General features: G+C 33.8%; 1 protein-coding gene across 11 annotated transcripts in view; it reads right to left on the bottom strand.

Annotated features, from left to right (window-relative positions):
• ORC4 (origin recognition complex subunit 4) overlaps positions 1–17,453 on the bottom strand; it is a 69,801-nt gene that overhangs the window by 30,839 nt on the left and 21,509 nt on the right. For 7 of the 11 annotated variants that reach the window (XM_037736601.1, XM_017523156.2, XM_017523162.2 and 4 more), the window contains exons 2-4: positions 8,999–9,072; positions 6,551–6,627; positions 5,840–5,930 (exon numbers count right to left, since the gene is read on the bottom strand). In XM_037736601.1, the coding sequence (XP_037592529.1) occupies positions 5,840–5,930; positions 6,551–6,627; positions 8,999–9,055 (225 nt within the window). In that variant the 5' untranslated portion in view covers positions 9,056–9,072. Of the gene's footprint in view, positions 1–5,839; positions 5,931–6,550; positions 6,628–8,998; positions 9,073–10,980; positions 11,249–17,453 lie in introns of those variants that run through there. The other 4 variants (XM_017523164.2, XM_017523163.2, XM_017523165.2 and 1 more) reach the window with 2 other exon arrangements.

The raw sequence follows: 17,453 nt of genomic DNA, 5'->3' as shown, positions 1-17,453 counted from the left end.
CTTCCTAATTCATTCTATGAGGGCAGCATAACCCTGACATCAAAATTAGACAAGGATAAAACAGCAACAAAAACCATAAATCAGTATCTCTGATGAATATAGATGCAAAAGTCTTCAACAAAGTATTAGCAAGCTGAATACAAAAAGATCATTCACCATGATCAAGTGGGATTTATCATCCCAGAGATGCAAGGATGGTTTAACATATGCAAATCAATAAACATCATGCAACACATCAATAGAATGGAGGCCAAAAACTACATGATCATCTCAATGGATGCAGAAAAAAATGTGATAAAATTCAGCATCCCTTCATGATAGAAACTGCCAATAAATAGGTATAGAGAAAAAGCACCACAACATAATAAAGGCCATATATGACAAACCCACAACTAATGTCAGAGAGAAAGGAGAAAAAGCTGAAAGTTTTCTCTGTGAGAATTAGAACAATACAAGGATGTTCACTCTACCCATTATTATTCAACATAGTATTAGACCTTGAAGCCAGAGCAATATGGAAAGGAGGAAGTCAATTCATTCCTCTTTGTAGATGACATAATCTTATATACAGAAAAACCTAGAGACTCTACCAAAGAACTCTTAGAATTTCAGTAAAGTTGAAGGCTACAAAATCAATGTACAATAACCAGTACTGTTTGTATACACTAACAACAAACTAGCTAAAAAAAAATATATCAAGAAGTCAATCCCATTTACTAGAGCTCCTAAAAAAAATTTAATTACTGATGAATAAATTCAATCAAGGAAGTTAAAGGTATAGTTTTTGTACAAGGAAAACTACAAAGCACTAAAGAAAGAAATTGAAGAGGATAGAAACAAATTAAAAGACATCCATACTTACAGATGGAAAGAATTAAAATTGTTAAAATTACTATACTACCAGAAGCAATCTACAGTTTCAATGATATTCCTATCAAAACACCAATGATATTCTTCACAAAGATGGAAAAAAATCCTAAAGTTCATATGAAACAACAAAAGGCCCCAAATGTCCAAAGCAATCCTGAGCACAGGAATAAGGCTAGAGTCAACATACTACCTAACATCTACTACCTAACTTCAAATATACTACAAAGTTGTAGTAACCAAAACAGCATCATACTGGCATAAAAACAGACATGTAGACCAATGGAACAGAATAGAGAACCCCAAAATTAATCTGCTTATTGACAGCCAACTGACTTTTACAAAAGCTAAGAACATTCATTGGGGAAAGGACAATTTCTTCAATAAATGGTGCTGAGAAAACTGGATATCCCTATGCAGAAGAATTAAACTAGATTCACATCTGTCATCCTACACAAAAATCAATTCATAATGGATCAAAGACCTCAATGTTAAGACCTGAAATTATAAAACTACTAGAAGAAAACATAGGGTTGTAATATTTCAGGACACTAGGTCAAAGAAAAGATCTTATGAATAAGAATTCCAAATCACAGACAACAAAAAAAGAATAGACAAATCAGATGACATCAAACTCAAAAGATTCTGCATAGCAAGGGAAACAATCAACAGTCTAAAAAAAACACAACCTACAGAAAAAATGAAAATATTTGCAAACTATTCATCTGATGGGAGATTTATATCCAGATTACACAAGGAACTCAAATATCTCAAGAGCAAAAAACCAATTTGCTTAAAAAACAGGCCAATGATTTGAACAGACATTTCTGAAAAGACATACACATGGCCAACAAATATATGAAGAAATGCTTAACATCATTAATCATCAGGGAAATGCAAATAGAAACCACAGTAAGGTATCATCTCACCCCAGTTAGGATGTCTATTTTCAGAAAAACAAAAAATAATAAATGCTGGTGAGGATGCAAAGAAAAGGGAACTTTAATACACCATTGGTGAGAATGTAAACTAGTACAGCCAATATTGAGAAAAGTACAAAGGTTCCCCAAAAAACACTACAAATAGAACTACCATATGGTCCAGCAATCACACTACTGGAAATTTATATAAAGGAAAGGAAATCATTACATCAGAGAGACATCTGAACCCCTGTATTTATTGTTGTACTATTCACAATAACCATGATACAGATGAACTTAGGTCCAACAACAGATGAATGGATAAAGATTATGTATATATATACACAATGGAATACTGTTTAGCCATTAAAAAAACAAAAAGAAATCCTGTCATTCACAGCAACATGGATGGAACTGGAAGAAGTTATGTTAAATGAAATAAGCCAAGAAAAGAAAGTTAAACACCATGCGTTTTCACTCATCTATAGAAGCCAAGAAAAGTAAATTTTATCGAAGTCAAAAGTAGAAGAGAGGATAGGGTAGGAGGAAAGGAGGGCTAGGTAGAGATTTAATTACAAATACAAAATTATAACAAGATGGGAGGTGTAAGTTATAGTGTTGTACTATCATTGTTCTGTAAATATAGGATGACTGTAATTAACAATAATAGTTTCCAATAGCTAGAAGGAGGATACTGGATGTTCCCAACACAAACAAATGATAAATGTTTGAGATGATTGACATGCTAATTACTCTGATTTGATCACTATACATTATATGTATCAAAATATCACTATATACCCCATCAAAATGTATGAGTCAGTTTAAAAATAAAGTATAAAAAAGGTTAATTACTACTTAAAATGTTTATTTTATAAAATAAATGTTTTGAGCTATTTAAGCCAGACTTACACAAGAAGGAAAGATTGTTAGAAAACTGAAATGCAGTATCACATTAGAAGCAAATGATAGAACTGGCAGTAAAGAAACTCACATTGGCCATATGGTAGAATGCTTAGAGGAGGAGAAAAAAACATGAAAAAAGATGGTAGGCATAGACAAATGAAAACCAAGATTTAAGAACTGAATATTCTAATATTGGATATTCATTTTCCCTAATCCTAAGAAAAAATGAAAGAGAACATTCAAAAATAAAAGGTTATTTAGTGAAGAATATCTCTAAATTTATACTAAAACAGTATACAGAATATCAGTGAATTTTTGACTCTTAGACATAGTCTATGAATAACTAATGCAATAGGAAAAGAAAAATAAAAGGTTTAGAGATAGGGAAGAAATAATTAAACTTGTCTTTGCTCACAGATAACAAAATTGTCTAAGTAAAAAATCTCAAAGAATTGACAAAACAAACAAACAAAAAAAACTCCTGGAGTTGAGAAGCAATTATAGTAAAGTTGCAGAATACAAGGTAATCTATAAAAGCCAAGTGTTTAGCCATATACTAGCAATGAACATGTTAGAAAAGAAAATTTAAAAAACATAGTACTATTCACACTAGCACCAACAAATAAAAAATTGGTATAAAACTAATAAAATATGTATAAGATCTTTATAAAGAAAACTATAAAAACTGATGAAATTCCTAAATAAAGAGATACTCCATGAATGGGAAGACTCAATATAGTTAAATGTCCATTCTTCCTCATGTGATATGTAAATTCAACACAAAATCCTGGCAACTCAATACAAAGATTCTAGGAATTTGTTGAATATGCACAAAGTAAATCTAAAGTTATTATGAAAGGGCAAAGTATCCAGACAGCCAACACAATACTGTAGAAAAACAAAGTCAGAAGACTGACAGTAATTACCTTAAAGACTCACTAAAAATCTACGGTAATCAAAACAATGTGATATTGGCAAAAGAATGAATAAAGCAAGGGAATAGAAAGAGAACCTAAAAAGAGACCCACACAAACACAGTCAACTGATCTTTGACAAAGAAGCAAAGGAAATTCAATGGATGAAAGATACTCTTTCTCTAACTGGACATTCATTTGCAAAAAAAAGAAAAAAAAATCTAAATACAGACCTTACACCTTTCACAAAAAGCAACTCAAAATGAATCATAGACCAGATGTAAAATGCAGAACCATAAAGCTTGTAAAAGATACACAGGAAAAAATCTAGATGACCTTGGGTTTGGTGATAAAGCTTCGAATACAACACAAAAATCATAATACATGATAGAAAAAACTGACAAGATTATTAAAATCAAAGACTTCAGCTGGGCACAGTGTTTCAGCTCTGTAATCCCAGCACTTGGGAAAGCTGAAGCAGGAGGACTGCTTGAGCTCAGGAGTTCAGGGCCAGCCTGGGAAACATAGGGAGACCCCCATATCTACAAAAAATTTAAAGAAAATTAGCCAGGTGTGATGGTGTATGCTTGTAATCCCAGGTATTCGGGAGGCTGAGGTGGGAGGGCTGCTTGTGCCCAAGAGGCCGAGGCTACAGTGAGCTGTGATCATGCCACTGCACTTCAGGCTGGGTGAAAGAGTGAAAGAGCAAGACCCTATCTTGTAAGTAAGATAGATAAATAGATAGATAGATAACTATTCTACCAAAGATACTGTTAATAATATGAAAAGACAGAACAAGATCCTGTCTCAAAAATAAGTAAATAAAAACTTCTGCTCTGCCAAAGACAATGTTAATATTATGAAAAGAAAAGCCCCAGACTGTAAGAAAATACTTGCAAAACAAAACTGAAATCAGAAATATAAAGGACTCTTAAAACCTATCAATAGGAAAACAAACAACCCAAATTAAAAATGGGCATAAGATACCTCACCAAACATATACAGATGAAAAATAAGTGTATGAAAAGATACTCAACATCATGTCATTAGGAAATTACAAGTAAAAACAATGACACCAATATGTATTTATTAGAATGGTTAAAATTCAGAATGGAAAAAATTTAATTTTGTTTCTTAAATTTAAAAATTTGAAATTTAAAATATTCCACATAGTCCTCTTGTGAAAACTACCCAAAATAACAGTGAATTCAAGTGCAAAGAAAAAGCATAATAAAAAAACAAGAATAAAGAAGTAGTGATTATAGAAGCTGAATATGAGGACTAAATCAAATTCAACATAGATTTGAAACTAAAAAATTACTGTAAATATGATTATAATAAATGAAAATTTGTGAAATATTAAAAGAAATTATCTAGATGTAAATTTTCAATTTATGTACTTTAAACAATATTCGAAATGAGTGATAACAATAAAATCCTAATGTACTCATCTTAATAATGTAATTTCAATATATCTTGCTTAAAATGCTAAAAAAATTTTACTTATCCATATTTAAAGTACATTAGTCAAAAATTGAAATGTATTGCATAAAATACATGAGAACACATTTTACACATACTACTTAGCATTGAAAATAACTACTTTCAAGAGTTAACACTCATAATTTGTCTCCTATATTACATAAAGGATATGAAAGACAAGAATAAGAGGAAATAAGATTTTTTTTTAGGTAACTAAGCAAATATGATAAAGAGGGAAAGGAGATAAGAATTATATAAGATGTGAGCATGCATTGAAAAATTGTGTAAGTGCAAGTTAGGGTTAAACAATAAATAGTAATGATGTAGGAAAAGTAAAAAGAATGAATGATATGATAGTTCCCTAACCTATAACAAAGGGAAAAACCCTACCTTGCAGCATTGATGTAAAGAATAAATGAGATAACACAGATAACAAGACACATAGTACATGCTCAATAAATGCTAGTTTCTTTTTCCACTGGCAATCTCTACTTCTTTAAGGACAAAGACCAAGTTGGAACAAACATCAATTGACAATTTGTCACTAGGAGGACAAATAAGGGAAAAAAAGGTCTGCTATACTCAAGCATACCACCCTAATTTATAAAGCTTTACATGTCTTCTATGATTAAAAAAGAAAAAACCAAAAGAGTAAAATGTTACAAAATGATGAAATGGAAAACATTTTCAGTATCATATAAAATAAGAATGATCACATGCCAACAAACACCAGAAATCAACAGCTTTTACCATAGTTTTTCCTGATCCTCGGGGTCCAATAATGAGTACAGAGTTACTTTCTCCATGGATAGCAGTTCTTTTTAGCAGCTCACTTAAGTGTCTAAAATGACATAAATAGGATAAACTTTACAAAATGAAGCTGGAATAATTTGTTAGGTTGTAGTTTTTAAAAGGCGTATTTGAATATACACAGAAATTTCCTCTCTTCTCTCCCTCTGGGCACTTGGCCTAGCCTCTGAATGGTCCTAAATAGAAAAATAGAAAAGAAATGGTAGAGCAGTATTGATTCTCTGAAATCTTCAAGTGAAAAACGTAGTCAGTTTGGAATATATTGATTTTTATGATGGTAAGGGACAAGGGACAATAGTGGCAACTCTCAGGACCCTTTGATTCAAATCTCTTTTCCTACTAATACTTTGGACTTTTACTCCATAGCCGGCTGCTGGGTATTAAGAGCCAGATGGTTAGAATTCTTTTCATAGTATCAGATAACAGAAACAAAACAAGATTGAAAGTTAAAGAGCTTTCTCATTATGGATATATTTGTATCTGCTCCTGCTTCATGATATGCGGTGTTTCCATAAACAAGGCAAAATTTTTTACTTCTATAAAAGGGTTTTTTTAGCTTTATTTAATAACAAATTTGTTACAATAATTTTTGCAAACATGGAAGGCATCTGTAAGTAGGTCCATAACAGTCAAAGGGACAACTAGACTTACTTATATTGTACTTGCGCTCCAAACAGGTTACTATGTGGACTCTGATGACAAAATCTTTCACGTAAAATTCTTTGTACCTGATGAAAATAAAGTGAATAAATATAAATAAAAATATTACACATGAAATAAAAAATGAATGAGAAAGCACATTTACAATACTCAGAATTAGGAATTAATGAATCAATTCAACTCTCTCTAAATTCTTATCCTCTAGAGTTCTGACATCATTTTCATAAGTTTTCAAATTAATGGTCTTCTTACCTATCTCAAGTCCCATAGGAAGAATGAGAGTTTAGTTAGGAAGGTTTCAACAAGAGGGAATCACTTACTTTAGCTATATTAGCAACTTAAGGGCTGTTTTAATGCAGGTGAATGAGTTAAGAAAAAAAAAAAATATTATAAGGAGCTTTATATTTTGAGTTTACTTTAGAACGAGGACCTTAGATTTAGTCATGAAAATTTATGTCAAATAATCTAGCACAGTCTTTAAAAAGATGGACCATTAAAGTCATTCCTTTTTTGGATCTGCAGCTAATAAAGAGGTCTTTCAGGGACAAAAGCCTTAGGGTGCTATCTCAGATTTGACCCCATGGACTGGAATTAAAAACCTCCAAGAATATTTGCTTCTCCCAGGCTGATAGCATGGAACTAATCCTTCATGTATCAAAGAAATAAATTTGAGTTCTTATTCCATGTACAGAGGCTAAACAAAGAAAATGACTCACTAGGGACAAAACAATCTATACTTGTTCATTATAAAGTAAGTTAAAGAATAAGGGCATTGACTCTAGAAGCTATTATATGAATTTTAAACATTAAGTCTTTACTAAGTTTTAATTTATTTATCTATAAAATAGGGACAATGACACCTTGTGGCAGGCCTGTTTTAAAGATTAAAAAAGGGGGCGGATTGCAGTGGCTCATGTCTGTAATCCCAGCACTTTGAGAGGTTAAGATGGGCAGATTGCTTGAGGTTAGGGGTTCAAGACCAGTCTGGCCAACAAGGTTGAAATCTCTTCTCTACTAAAAATTCAAAAATTAGCTGGGCATGGTGGCAGGTGCCTGTAATACCAGTTACTTGGCAGGCTGAGGCAGGAGTACTGCGTGAACCCAGGAGGCTGCAGTTGCAGTGAGCTGACATTACACCACAGCATTCCAGCCAGAACAACAGACCAAGACTTGGTCTCAAAAAAAAAAAAAAAAAAAAAAATTGAAAAAGGCAATTATCTATAACACAAATAGGCTTTGTACAGGTAATAGCTAATATCTGTAAAATATATATAAAAGAACATATATATATGTACCCAACTAATGATAATATGTATTCCTCTACCTAGATGAGATCAAAAGAAAAAACTCAACCCTTTCCTTAAAAAGAAAAACACTCATACACAAAACCTCATTAAAGTCTCTTAATGGCAGTAACTATATGTAAAATATAAGCTAGATATTAAGGAATTAAAGTTGTAGTGACTAGTTAGAAGGTTCACAAATCCCAAAGTGATCTAGCATGGAAGTTAAATAGGTATATACATGTATTGAAATTAATTCAGCTGTACTTGAAGGATTCGAGCACTTTACATACAAAGATACATAACAGCATATCTCAGTTAAATTTTTTGTTTTTTTAGAAATAGAGTTAAACAACTTCCTTCAAAAAGAAAGCCAAGTCTTATAAAGGAAAACAGTAACATTTAATTTTTGTTTAAAAACTAAATGTAGTTCAGGTCAAGCTAGATAAATACAAATGCCAGGGTAGAAATATCATGCTCATTTCCCTACTAGACTGTAAGCTTCTTAAGGAAGAGACATACAGAGAGATGCCCAGCCCTTGGAATACAGTATGCACTTCTGATAACATTACTTATAAAAACACTCAACAGATGAGGAATGTAACAGAACTTCCTCAACTTAATAAAGGGCATCTATGAAAAGTCCTACAGCTAACATCATACATAATGGTGAAAGACTGAATGCTGTCCCTCTAAGATGAAAACATGGACAAGAATGTCCATTCTTCCCATTCCTATTCAACATTTTAAAGATAGTACAAGCCAGGGCAATTAGGCAAGAAGAGGTGGTAAAAAGGCATCAAGATTGGAAAGAAAAAAGTAAAAGTTAGAATTCTAACTACCCAGCCTTAATAAGGATAAAATCAAATTGTAGTATAAAACACTAATATTAAAAACACCAATATGAACTGACATAAAGGGTAGAGAACAATCATAACAACAACAAAATCTGTTGGTCCACATTTAATTTTGACAGAGTTTGGAAAATTCTGCTTCCAGATGATTTTTCTTATAAACTTGTACTGATATCTCCTTAAGGATAAAAGAGTGATTCTTCTTATGTGTTAAAGGGAAAATTCAAGTTAAGATGATAACTATTTATCTGAACACCTTTACAGGGTAACAGGTCTTGAGATTAATGAAAATACATACTAACCTGTGAAAGGCACTCTGCGTGAATTAAGTTGTTACTCTTTGATTTACGACTGCTCATTTCAGCAAATTCAAATCCTGTAAAAAATTAGCATAAATATTATAAACATAGTGACTTAAAGAGATTACTTAAGAATCTACTATTCTAGAATTAAAATAAATACAAGTTTTTAACTGTAAAAAATGATCAAACCTTAAGACCTTCCAAATCTTTAATGGCTTCATTTTGTCCAAGCACGGGCTTATTCAACACTCTCATACCACCCTTCAGGCACACCTGGTTTTATTGTGCTTGGCTTTCATGTGCTTTGCAGACAGTGTAATTTTTTTTTTTTTTAAAGCAAACTGAAGGTTTGTAGCAACTCTGTGTCCAACAAGTTGATAGGCACCATTTTTCAAACACCATGTTTCCATCTTGTGTCTGCTGGCATTTTTTAGCAATAAGGTATTTTAAAATTAAGTATGTACATTTTTTTAGACAGTACTATTGCACACTTAATAGACTAGTATAGTGTAAATATAAATATATGCACTGAGAAAAGTCTTGTGTGATTCACTTTATTGTGATATTTGCTTCACTGCAGTGGTCTGGAACTGAACCTATAATACCTCCAAGCATGTATGTGGTTTTTAGAGCTACTCCTCTCTTTCCATTAAATCTTCTATTCACTTTCCCTTGCTTTCTTTTTCTTTTTCTAACTTATATGCTTTCTTTATGTCCCACCCAACCATCCCCAGGATAATTCCTTATAGAAAACCCTCCCTTTCTTGCTTAATTCACCAACCACACCAAAAAAAAAAAAAAAAAATCATTAAAGACTAGGTTAAATGCCTCTGTTTAAACACTTATAAGTGCCTGTATTTCTCTTTATTATAGAATTATTTTAAACAAAATTGTCTGATTGCTAGTGTTTCCAAATTGAGGATTTTTTTATGTTCTAAGCATTGTGGCATAATGCCCAAAATAAAGTTGGCAATGAATAACTGGAATGAAAAAATATATATACTAATGAAAAATATATAAATTTTGTAAAATTCTCCTCAAGGGTACCATACTCATAGAAAAATGCCTCTGAGTATAAGATCTAATTTTCTTAGCACTGATTTCCTATAGGAGTACTTTAACAGGCAATAACAGCTTAAGCAGTGTTTACTTAGGTATCAGGGATTGCTACAAATGCTTTGCATTTATCAACTCATTTAATCCTCAGAATTGCTCTATGGAATAACTACTATTATAATCCTCCCTTAAGATTAGAAGACACAGAAAGGCTAAGTATCTTGACCAAAATCGAAAAGCTTGTAAATGGAAGAGCTGGGATTTAGATCAAGTTAACTACTTTTTTTTTTTTTTTAAAGTGTATTCTGGTCTTATCTAATCTCCAGAAGGAACGCAGCTTTGCTGACACCCTGAATTTAGCCCAGTGAAAGCCATTTTGGAACTTTTTTTTACCACCAGAACTCATAAAACTCAAGAAAACCTGATTTATCATCTAATCACCAATGATTGACATTATTATAATGTGAGAAAGAAGGCAGCAAAAGGAAATAGGAGGATCTTCAGCTTGTGGAGGCCCAAACAGCAACAATAATTTCACAGCCACCACAGACAAAAGTGTCTTTTTGTTAGCCTTGAGATTCAGGCAGGAGTTTATGAAATCCCAGTGGGGCCCAAGACCTGGGAAAGTCAATTTGAGGGCAGATCTTTGTTCAAGTGACAGACTTCCCAACTGTGGTCCAGGCTCCAGACTTGGAAAGGGCCCTGTCCTCCAGAGGGCTTAGCTAGAACCTGACAGGACCTTGTTACCAGGGCCTATAGCAGGATGTGAACCCTATCTGGTCCCTTGGTAGACTGGACTTTTTCTAAGACCTAGGTCTGTACAGGAGATGAAGATATGCATAGAAAAGATCTGTTATCAGGTGTGTAGATGGTGTGGCTTTCTCTCGGAACCTGGGAGGGCTCCTACTGAATCACTGAGTAGATACCTGAGCAGGCAGTATTGTCCTAGTCCTCAGTCACCAAAAGTCCTCCGGCTCCAGGCTTCCTAATTGAAAATTAAATAATAGCATCCTCTTTCTTAGAAGAAAAGTGGTCTTCTTAGCTGCCTTAGGATACCTTTTAGCAGTCTTTTCTGTATAAAGTTTTATTTTATTCCATTTAAGTTTTTATTTTTCCTAATGAGTGTTATGAGAGGGAAAAAACCTTTTTAGCAACATAAAATATCCTCAACGCTGGTTTATGATGCTCTTCACCATCAGCCAAAATCTGAAATCACAAGGAACTACGTAATAATTGTCTCCTAGAAAATAAGGCTAATTAAAATGTAAAAAAGAGAAAAGGCTTTTGCAGTATGTTTTATTTTGTAGAACTATATTAGTTATCTTACAGTATTGTTAGAATTAAAAGATATTTTTATCCACTTCATGAATTAAGAAAGCATTACTCAGAAAAGCTAAATAAATGTCCACAGTTCCAAGGCAGGTATCTAATCTGCCTCTTTGTATCAAATATAAATCAGGTAAGCTATTAAGATCATTCATTTTTTCTTCATTTCGGGCTATCATTCATAAAAGAAACAGCAAACACTCCACTATTGTGTCTACCTTATAATCTACATAAATTTTGACCGTAAATAAAGTTTTAGTCCAAAGGTTATTTTGACATCTCGCTCTTTCATGTAATGGTCAAGTATCTACTACATAATAAATATTTCGAAGACAATTCTGACAGGACAGATGAGATAAGCTTCAGACATTTGCAAACTGCATATCTGACAAAAGATCTGTATCTAAAAAACATTCAATTCTCAATAATAAAAAAAGAAGCAATCAAATTAGAAAATTGGCAAATCACATAAGTAGACCTTTCACCAAAGAAGATATGCAAGTGGCAAATAAGCATATGGAAAGATGGCTTTAGTTTCCAGCATTGCTTAAAGATGTATTTTCACTAAACTGAAAGAAAAATTTTTACTGGAATGACATTTCAAATGATACAGAAAATGAAAACATTTTGAAAAAGGATTAAATAAAATGTTTTTTCTACATAGACTATAGTTAGTAAGACAATCTAGTAGCTACAAGTCAATGCCAGACCATCTCAATCGATGTAACCCAACTTTTCAGTGTTTACTTATTACGGGGCTCTGTGACAAGCACTATGGGGAAGATGACAAATATAAAATTTGGTATCTATCTTAAAAAAAACTTACAATAGACCTGGCGTGGTGGCCCATGATTGTAATTCCAACACTTTGGGAGGCTGAGGCAGGTGGATCATGAGGTCAAAAGATCGAGACTATCCTGGCCAACATGGGGAAACCCTGTCTCCACTAAAAATACAAAAATTGGCTGGGTGTGGTGGCATGCACCTATAGCCACAGCTACATGGAAGGCTGAGGCAAGAGAATTGCTTGGACCTGGGAGGCGGAGGTATCAGTGAGCCAAGATCGTGCCACTGCACTCCAGTCTGGCAACAGAGCAAGATGCCATCTGGAAACAAAAGCAAAAACAAAAACAAAAACAAAACAACCTTACAATTTGTTGGAATAATACATAGGTGTATGTGTATGAGTACATATGTATCTCCCACAGATAAGGCAGGATCAGCATAAAGCAAAGGATAAACTCCTAGTGTTAGTAAAGAAAAAGACCTTAAAAAAGAAAAAAAAAACAACAGTACTACCTATAGAAGTGGAAATGAACACATAGATTTTAAATGACCTGCCCAAGATGACACAGCTTACTTAATAGCAGTGGTAGCTGTTAGGTCTACTGATTCCCAATCAGGTTAGTTAGTCTCAAGTGGCATGAAAAAAAAAACAAAAAAAAACTGTGAATATCTGAAAAGTTATCAAAATAATCACTGGACTTTTCTTCAGGAGACAAAAAATAGCAGATGAATACATTCTGAAAGAACATGGTTAGTATACCAGATGTTCAAGACTGATAATTCACTTCTCTTTCAATGTTTATGTAAACAATCTGTATTTTTTGGTAGATGTTCTTATTTTTAAGATCATAAAGTTTCTTCCCAACACAAAAAGGAACACATGTTTAGTACAGAAACTCTGGAATTTCAATAAGGAATTGTGCAGATACAATGGTACAAAATGGAATCAGAGAATCTTTCTCCTCTATCTAATAAAGCAAAACAAAAAATTGTTAAACAGAAATATCTTAGTAGTACCTAAATAAAGAGAACAAAACAAGGCTAGAATTCTACAGGAGTTCTCCATGGCTCCTAACTTTAACCTCACTCTTAAAAGCTATATTGGCATGAATAAAATCTCCCAAATTCTCACCAATATATCAAATATGAAAAGAAGAAAATTGATAAAAATCCTAATCCAATTTTTTAGCCTTTTCAAGCCTAAAAAAAGAATTTGTTGGGCCTCCAAGCTGAAAACCACCTACAAGGGAGAAAAAAATGCTAAAATATGGTGTGATAATATGTATAAAGTTCTGAGAGAGAGACCAAGCAAAGATGCCACCCACATATAAAGGTAACAGGTATAGCCATATCAAATAAGAATGCATTTATTTAGTACACAGAGCAAATAGAGCGTTGAGTGGAAAATTAGCTGGGTATGGTGGCATGCGCCTGTAATCCCAGCTACTCAGGAGGCTGAGGCAGGAGAATCACTTGAACCTGGGAGGCGGAAACTGCAGTGAGCCAAGATTGTGCCACTGTACTCCAGCCTGGTGACAGAGTGAGACACCCTCTTTAACAAAAACAAAGACAAAAAAAAAGCTTTGTGTGGAGTGTGTTGTTGGGGAGGATACGGGGAACTCAATAACAAAATCCAGCCAATTAAAGCATAAATCAAAACACAATTTTACACACACACACACACACACACACACACACACACGAGCTTTGAATCCACTAAAATAAAGAACTAAAACCAAAAAATGGTAAATAATTATAGTATCAAAACAGGTGGAAATGTAAGTCTTTACAGAGTGAAAATAATCAACAAAATTGAAAAAAAAGGCATGAAAGCAGAAGATTACCAATTTCATTTTTCAGAATAGAAAAATAATGTCTAAACTGAAAACATGAAGTACCTTGCACAGCTAGAAACTTTTTTTAACCTAAGATTGAGATCTTAAAAAAAAAATCTCTTGGGTTTAATAAATATCTGAAGTCCAGCAATTCCTATAATTTTTATTAGGTTAAAAATGTGGCATGCCTACACACATATACACACACATACTTTTTAACCAAAATGGATTCTATTTCATAATATTTGTCACTTAAAAGAACATAAACTTCCCATATATATATATAATATAAATAAAATACATATGCACGCACAAAGTATATTTACATATATTTTAAATTATTTTTTCTATAGCTACCTTAAGGTGAAAAAACAAAAATAAGAATTAGTGAATCAAATTGTTTAAGAAAAAGAACCATGTACCTCAGCTGGATAATAAAAAATACTCTAGTATTATGAGCATCTTACTAGTAAGACGAGCAGGAGCTATTAACGCTGTGTACCAAAAAAAGCATTTACAAAAGAAAACAGGTGTGAACATGCCCTATTTATTTAGTTTCAAAGTTGTTCAAGGACAGATCAAAGAGGCAAGAGATAAGTGATTTTTTCTATCTTGCATATCAATGGTCAGTAAGGTAGCTGGTACAAAATAACCCTCTAGAATACAAAAGTACTGTAAAATGTTTATCTAATAAATACTTGTCTAAAAATAAGAAATAAATTAAGCTTAACTAACATTTAATATTGAAATATCTTTACTTGGTCTCCGTACCAGCAGGTCAAGTCATGTTGCTAAGCGCAACTCAGAAGTCTTAAGGAAAGAATTCAAGATCAATAACAAGAAGGGGTTCCAAGTGGCATCATCACATACATATTCATTTACTTTCAGCTCATTAATACACAATGTAGGTATGTAGATCCAGTTTGGAGACAATACTGAATCTAACTGACTTGCTTTTTTTTTTGAGACAGAGTCTCAAAAAAATTGCACCTGTAATCCCAGCCAGGGTGATTATAGGCACTCTGGCTGTAATGCAGTGTTGCAGTCTTGGCTCACTCCAACCTCCACCTCCTGGGTTCAAGCAATTCTCCTGCCACTGTCTCTTGAGTATCTGGGATTACAGGTGTGTGCCAACATGCTCGGCTAATTTTGGTATTTTTAGTAGAGATGGGGGTTTCACCTTGTCGGCAGGCCGGTCTCAAACTCCTGACTTCAGGTGATCCACCCACCTCAGCCTCCCAAAGTGCTGGGATTATAGGCGTGAACCACCACGCCCAGCCTCACTTGCTGAATTTGAAGATTTTATTATTTTTTAAATGTAAGTGAAATAATTTCAGCCTGTTTCAACTGCAGCTCTTTCCATACACCACGTTCCAAGAACAACTAACTTATATCAAGTTTTTCTTAGTTTAGAAGAACTAAGCCAGGCGCGGTGGCTCACGCCTGTAATCCCAGCACTTTGGGAGGCCGAGGCGGGTGGATCACGAGGTCAAGAGATCGAGACCATCCTGGTCAACACGGTGAAACCCCGTCTCTACTAAAAATACAAAAAACTAGCTGGGCATGGTGGCGCGTGCCTGTAATCCCAGCTACTCAGGAGGCTGAGGCAGAATTGCCTGAACCCAGGAGGCGGAGGTTGCGGTGAGCCGAGATCGCGCCCTTGCACTCCAGCCTGGGTAACATGAGTGAAACTCCGTCTCAAAAAAAAAAAAAAAAAGAAGAACTAACACATCAAGAGAAGATGAAAGTGGCTAACAATTCCTACAAAAACCTTGGTAAAATTCGTGAATGAGACTGAAAAATATAATTTAAAAACACACAAATGATCATGTATTATTTTCTTTAACAGCCTTATTTTGAGGCAAAACCCTACAGCTCCAGCAGATGGGGGCATTACTTTGTGAAGAGAACTCCTAGTAAATTAAAAAGATGTTTAATGCTGCTCTCTTTCCAGATGGTGGCAGAAGAAAACACCAAAAACAGTACCACCACCCTCTTCCCTTTATTAGAAAAAAGTTAAAATACAAATTCTAATACTGTTTACCTAGGACCTAACTCTATACAGCTAACATTTTTCAAAGAAGAATAAGCATGGACAAAAGGTCAGAACTTTGCTTCTCTTCAGTTAGATAAAACGTTCTTGATTTGCTAGCTAAACAGTCAAATAATATAAAATGAAAGGTATTAGGAGAAATTTGTAGGTGGTTTCCAGTTTTGTTATGGTCCTTTGAGATGAAACTTAGGCAAGAAAAATACATTTAAGCTGTTTTTCAGCCCATCAGAATTAGTTTTCACTGTTTCTTTCCCCTCAGTTGCATTGTTTGCACAGAGGTAAAGATTAAAATAGAGTTAAAAGAATGGGTGGGGATGAGGGATATAAGGGACAATAGTGATATGAATTCCAATAAGTAAACTTAGTTCTTTCTAAAGAGATTAGCTTTTCTAGAGAAAAGATGAGGAAAAGGTACAATCCCAAAACATGTTTGATTAAGATCAGCACTTTGGGTAAGATCTGGAATGAAAAAGAGGGAATAAAACAGAAAAAAAAGGATGAGAACAGCCAGATTTCATCTGCCTTTTGGTTTATAATCTTCAACTCATGTCTTTTTTTCTACTTATGCATATAGTAAAATGTACAAAGTCATCCAGTCTCTTCAGCCAATACTCTAAATAGTATAAACAAAAAACAAGTTCACTTAATAACCAGTCTTTTAATTTGGGCTAGAATTCAATGAGAAAACCATTCCTACAAAGATTTGCAGTACTAGCATGGTTTAAATTAAACAGAAACCTTTAATCCACTTCATCAGAGGCCATGAGGCTTATTTTCTATACAGGGTAAGACAGAAGAAATCTACCTTGGGGACACCAGACATAGCAGGTGGTGAGGGTACTGACAAGAAAAGCTTTGAAAGGGAGGAGAGGATTAAGAGAGTGTTTATATATTGAATGTTGAGACTCTCCAGCTCTCTTCTTTCACATAGTTCTCATAGGACTGGCAATCAGATTTACACCTTAAAGCAGGGTTTCTCAGGATAAGCTGGCATTTTAAACTCAATTTTTCTTCGTTGTTGGAACTGTCTATGCACTGTAGGATGTAACAAGACCCTCAGATTCTACACCAGTTTTCAGTAGCAACCCACCTGTGACAATCAAATAAGTCTCTAGACACTGATGAATTTCTCTTAGGGGGTCAAATCATCCCATGTGAGAATCACTGGCCTAGAGGCAGAAGATTGAAGTTCTCTTCTTATTAGACTCTTATTAGCCCTAGAAAAAAGCCTTCCAAATACCTAAAGATGACATCAGGGATTTCCAGCCATATTCACAGAGCTCTAAAATAGCTTTCTAAAGCCTTTAACATAAATTTGAACATACAATCAAGGATCACTATATAGCTGAGGAAAGTGTCCAGATTAAAAAGACCAAAACATATTAGCAGAAAGAATAAT

This window comes from Cebus imitator, unplaced genomic scaffold (genome assembly GCF_001604975.1).
Source record: "Cebus imitator isolate Cc_AM_T3 unplaced genomic scaffold, Cebus_imitator-1.0 Scaffold27, whole genome shotgun sequence".
Classification (NCBI taxonomy): domain Eukaryota; kingdom Metazoa; phylum Chordata; class Mammalia; order Primates; family Cebidae; genus Cebus; species Cebus imitator.
The sequence above is the reverse complement of the archived record's forward strand: the minus strand, read 5'-3'. Positions and strand labels throughout refer to the sequence as shown.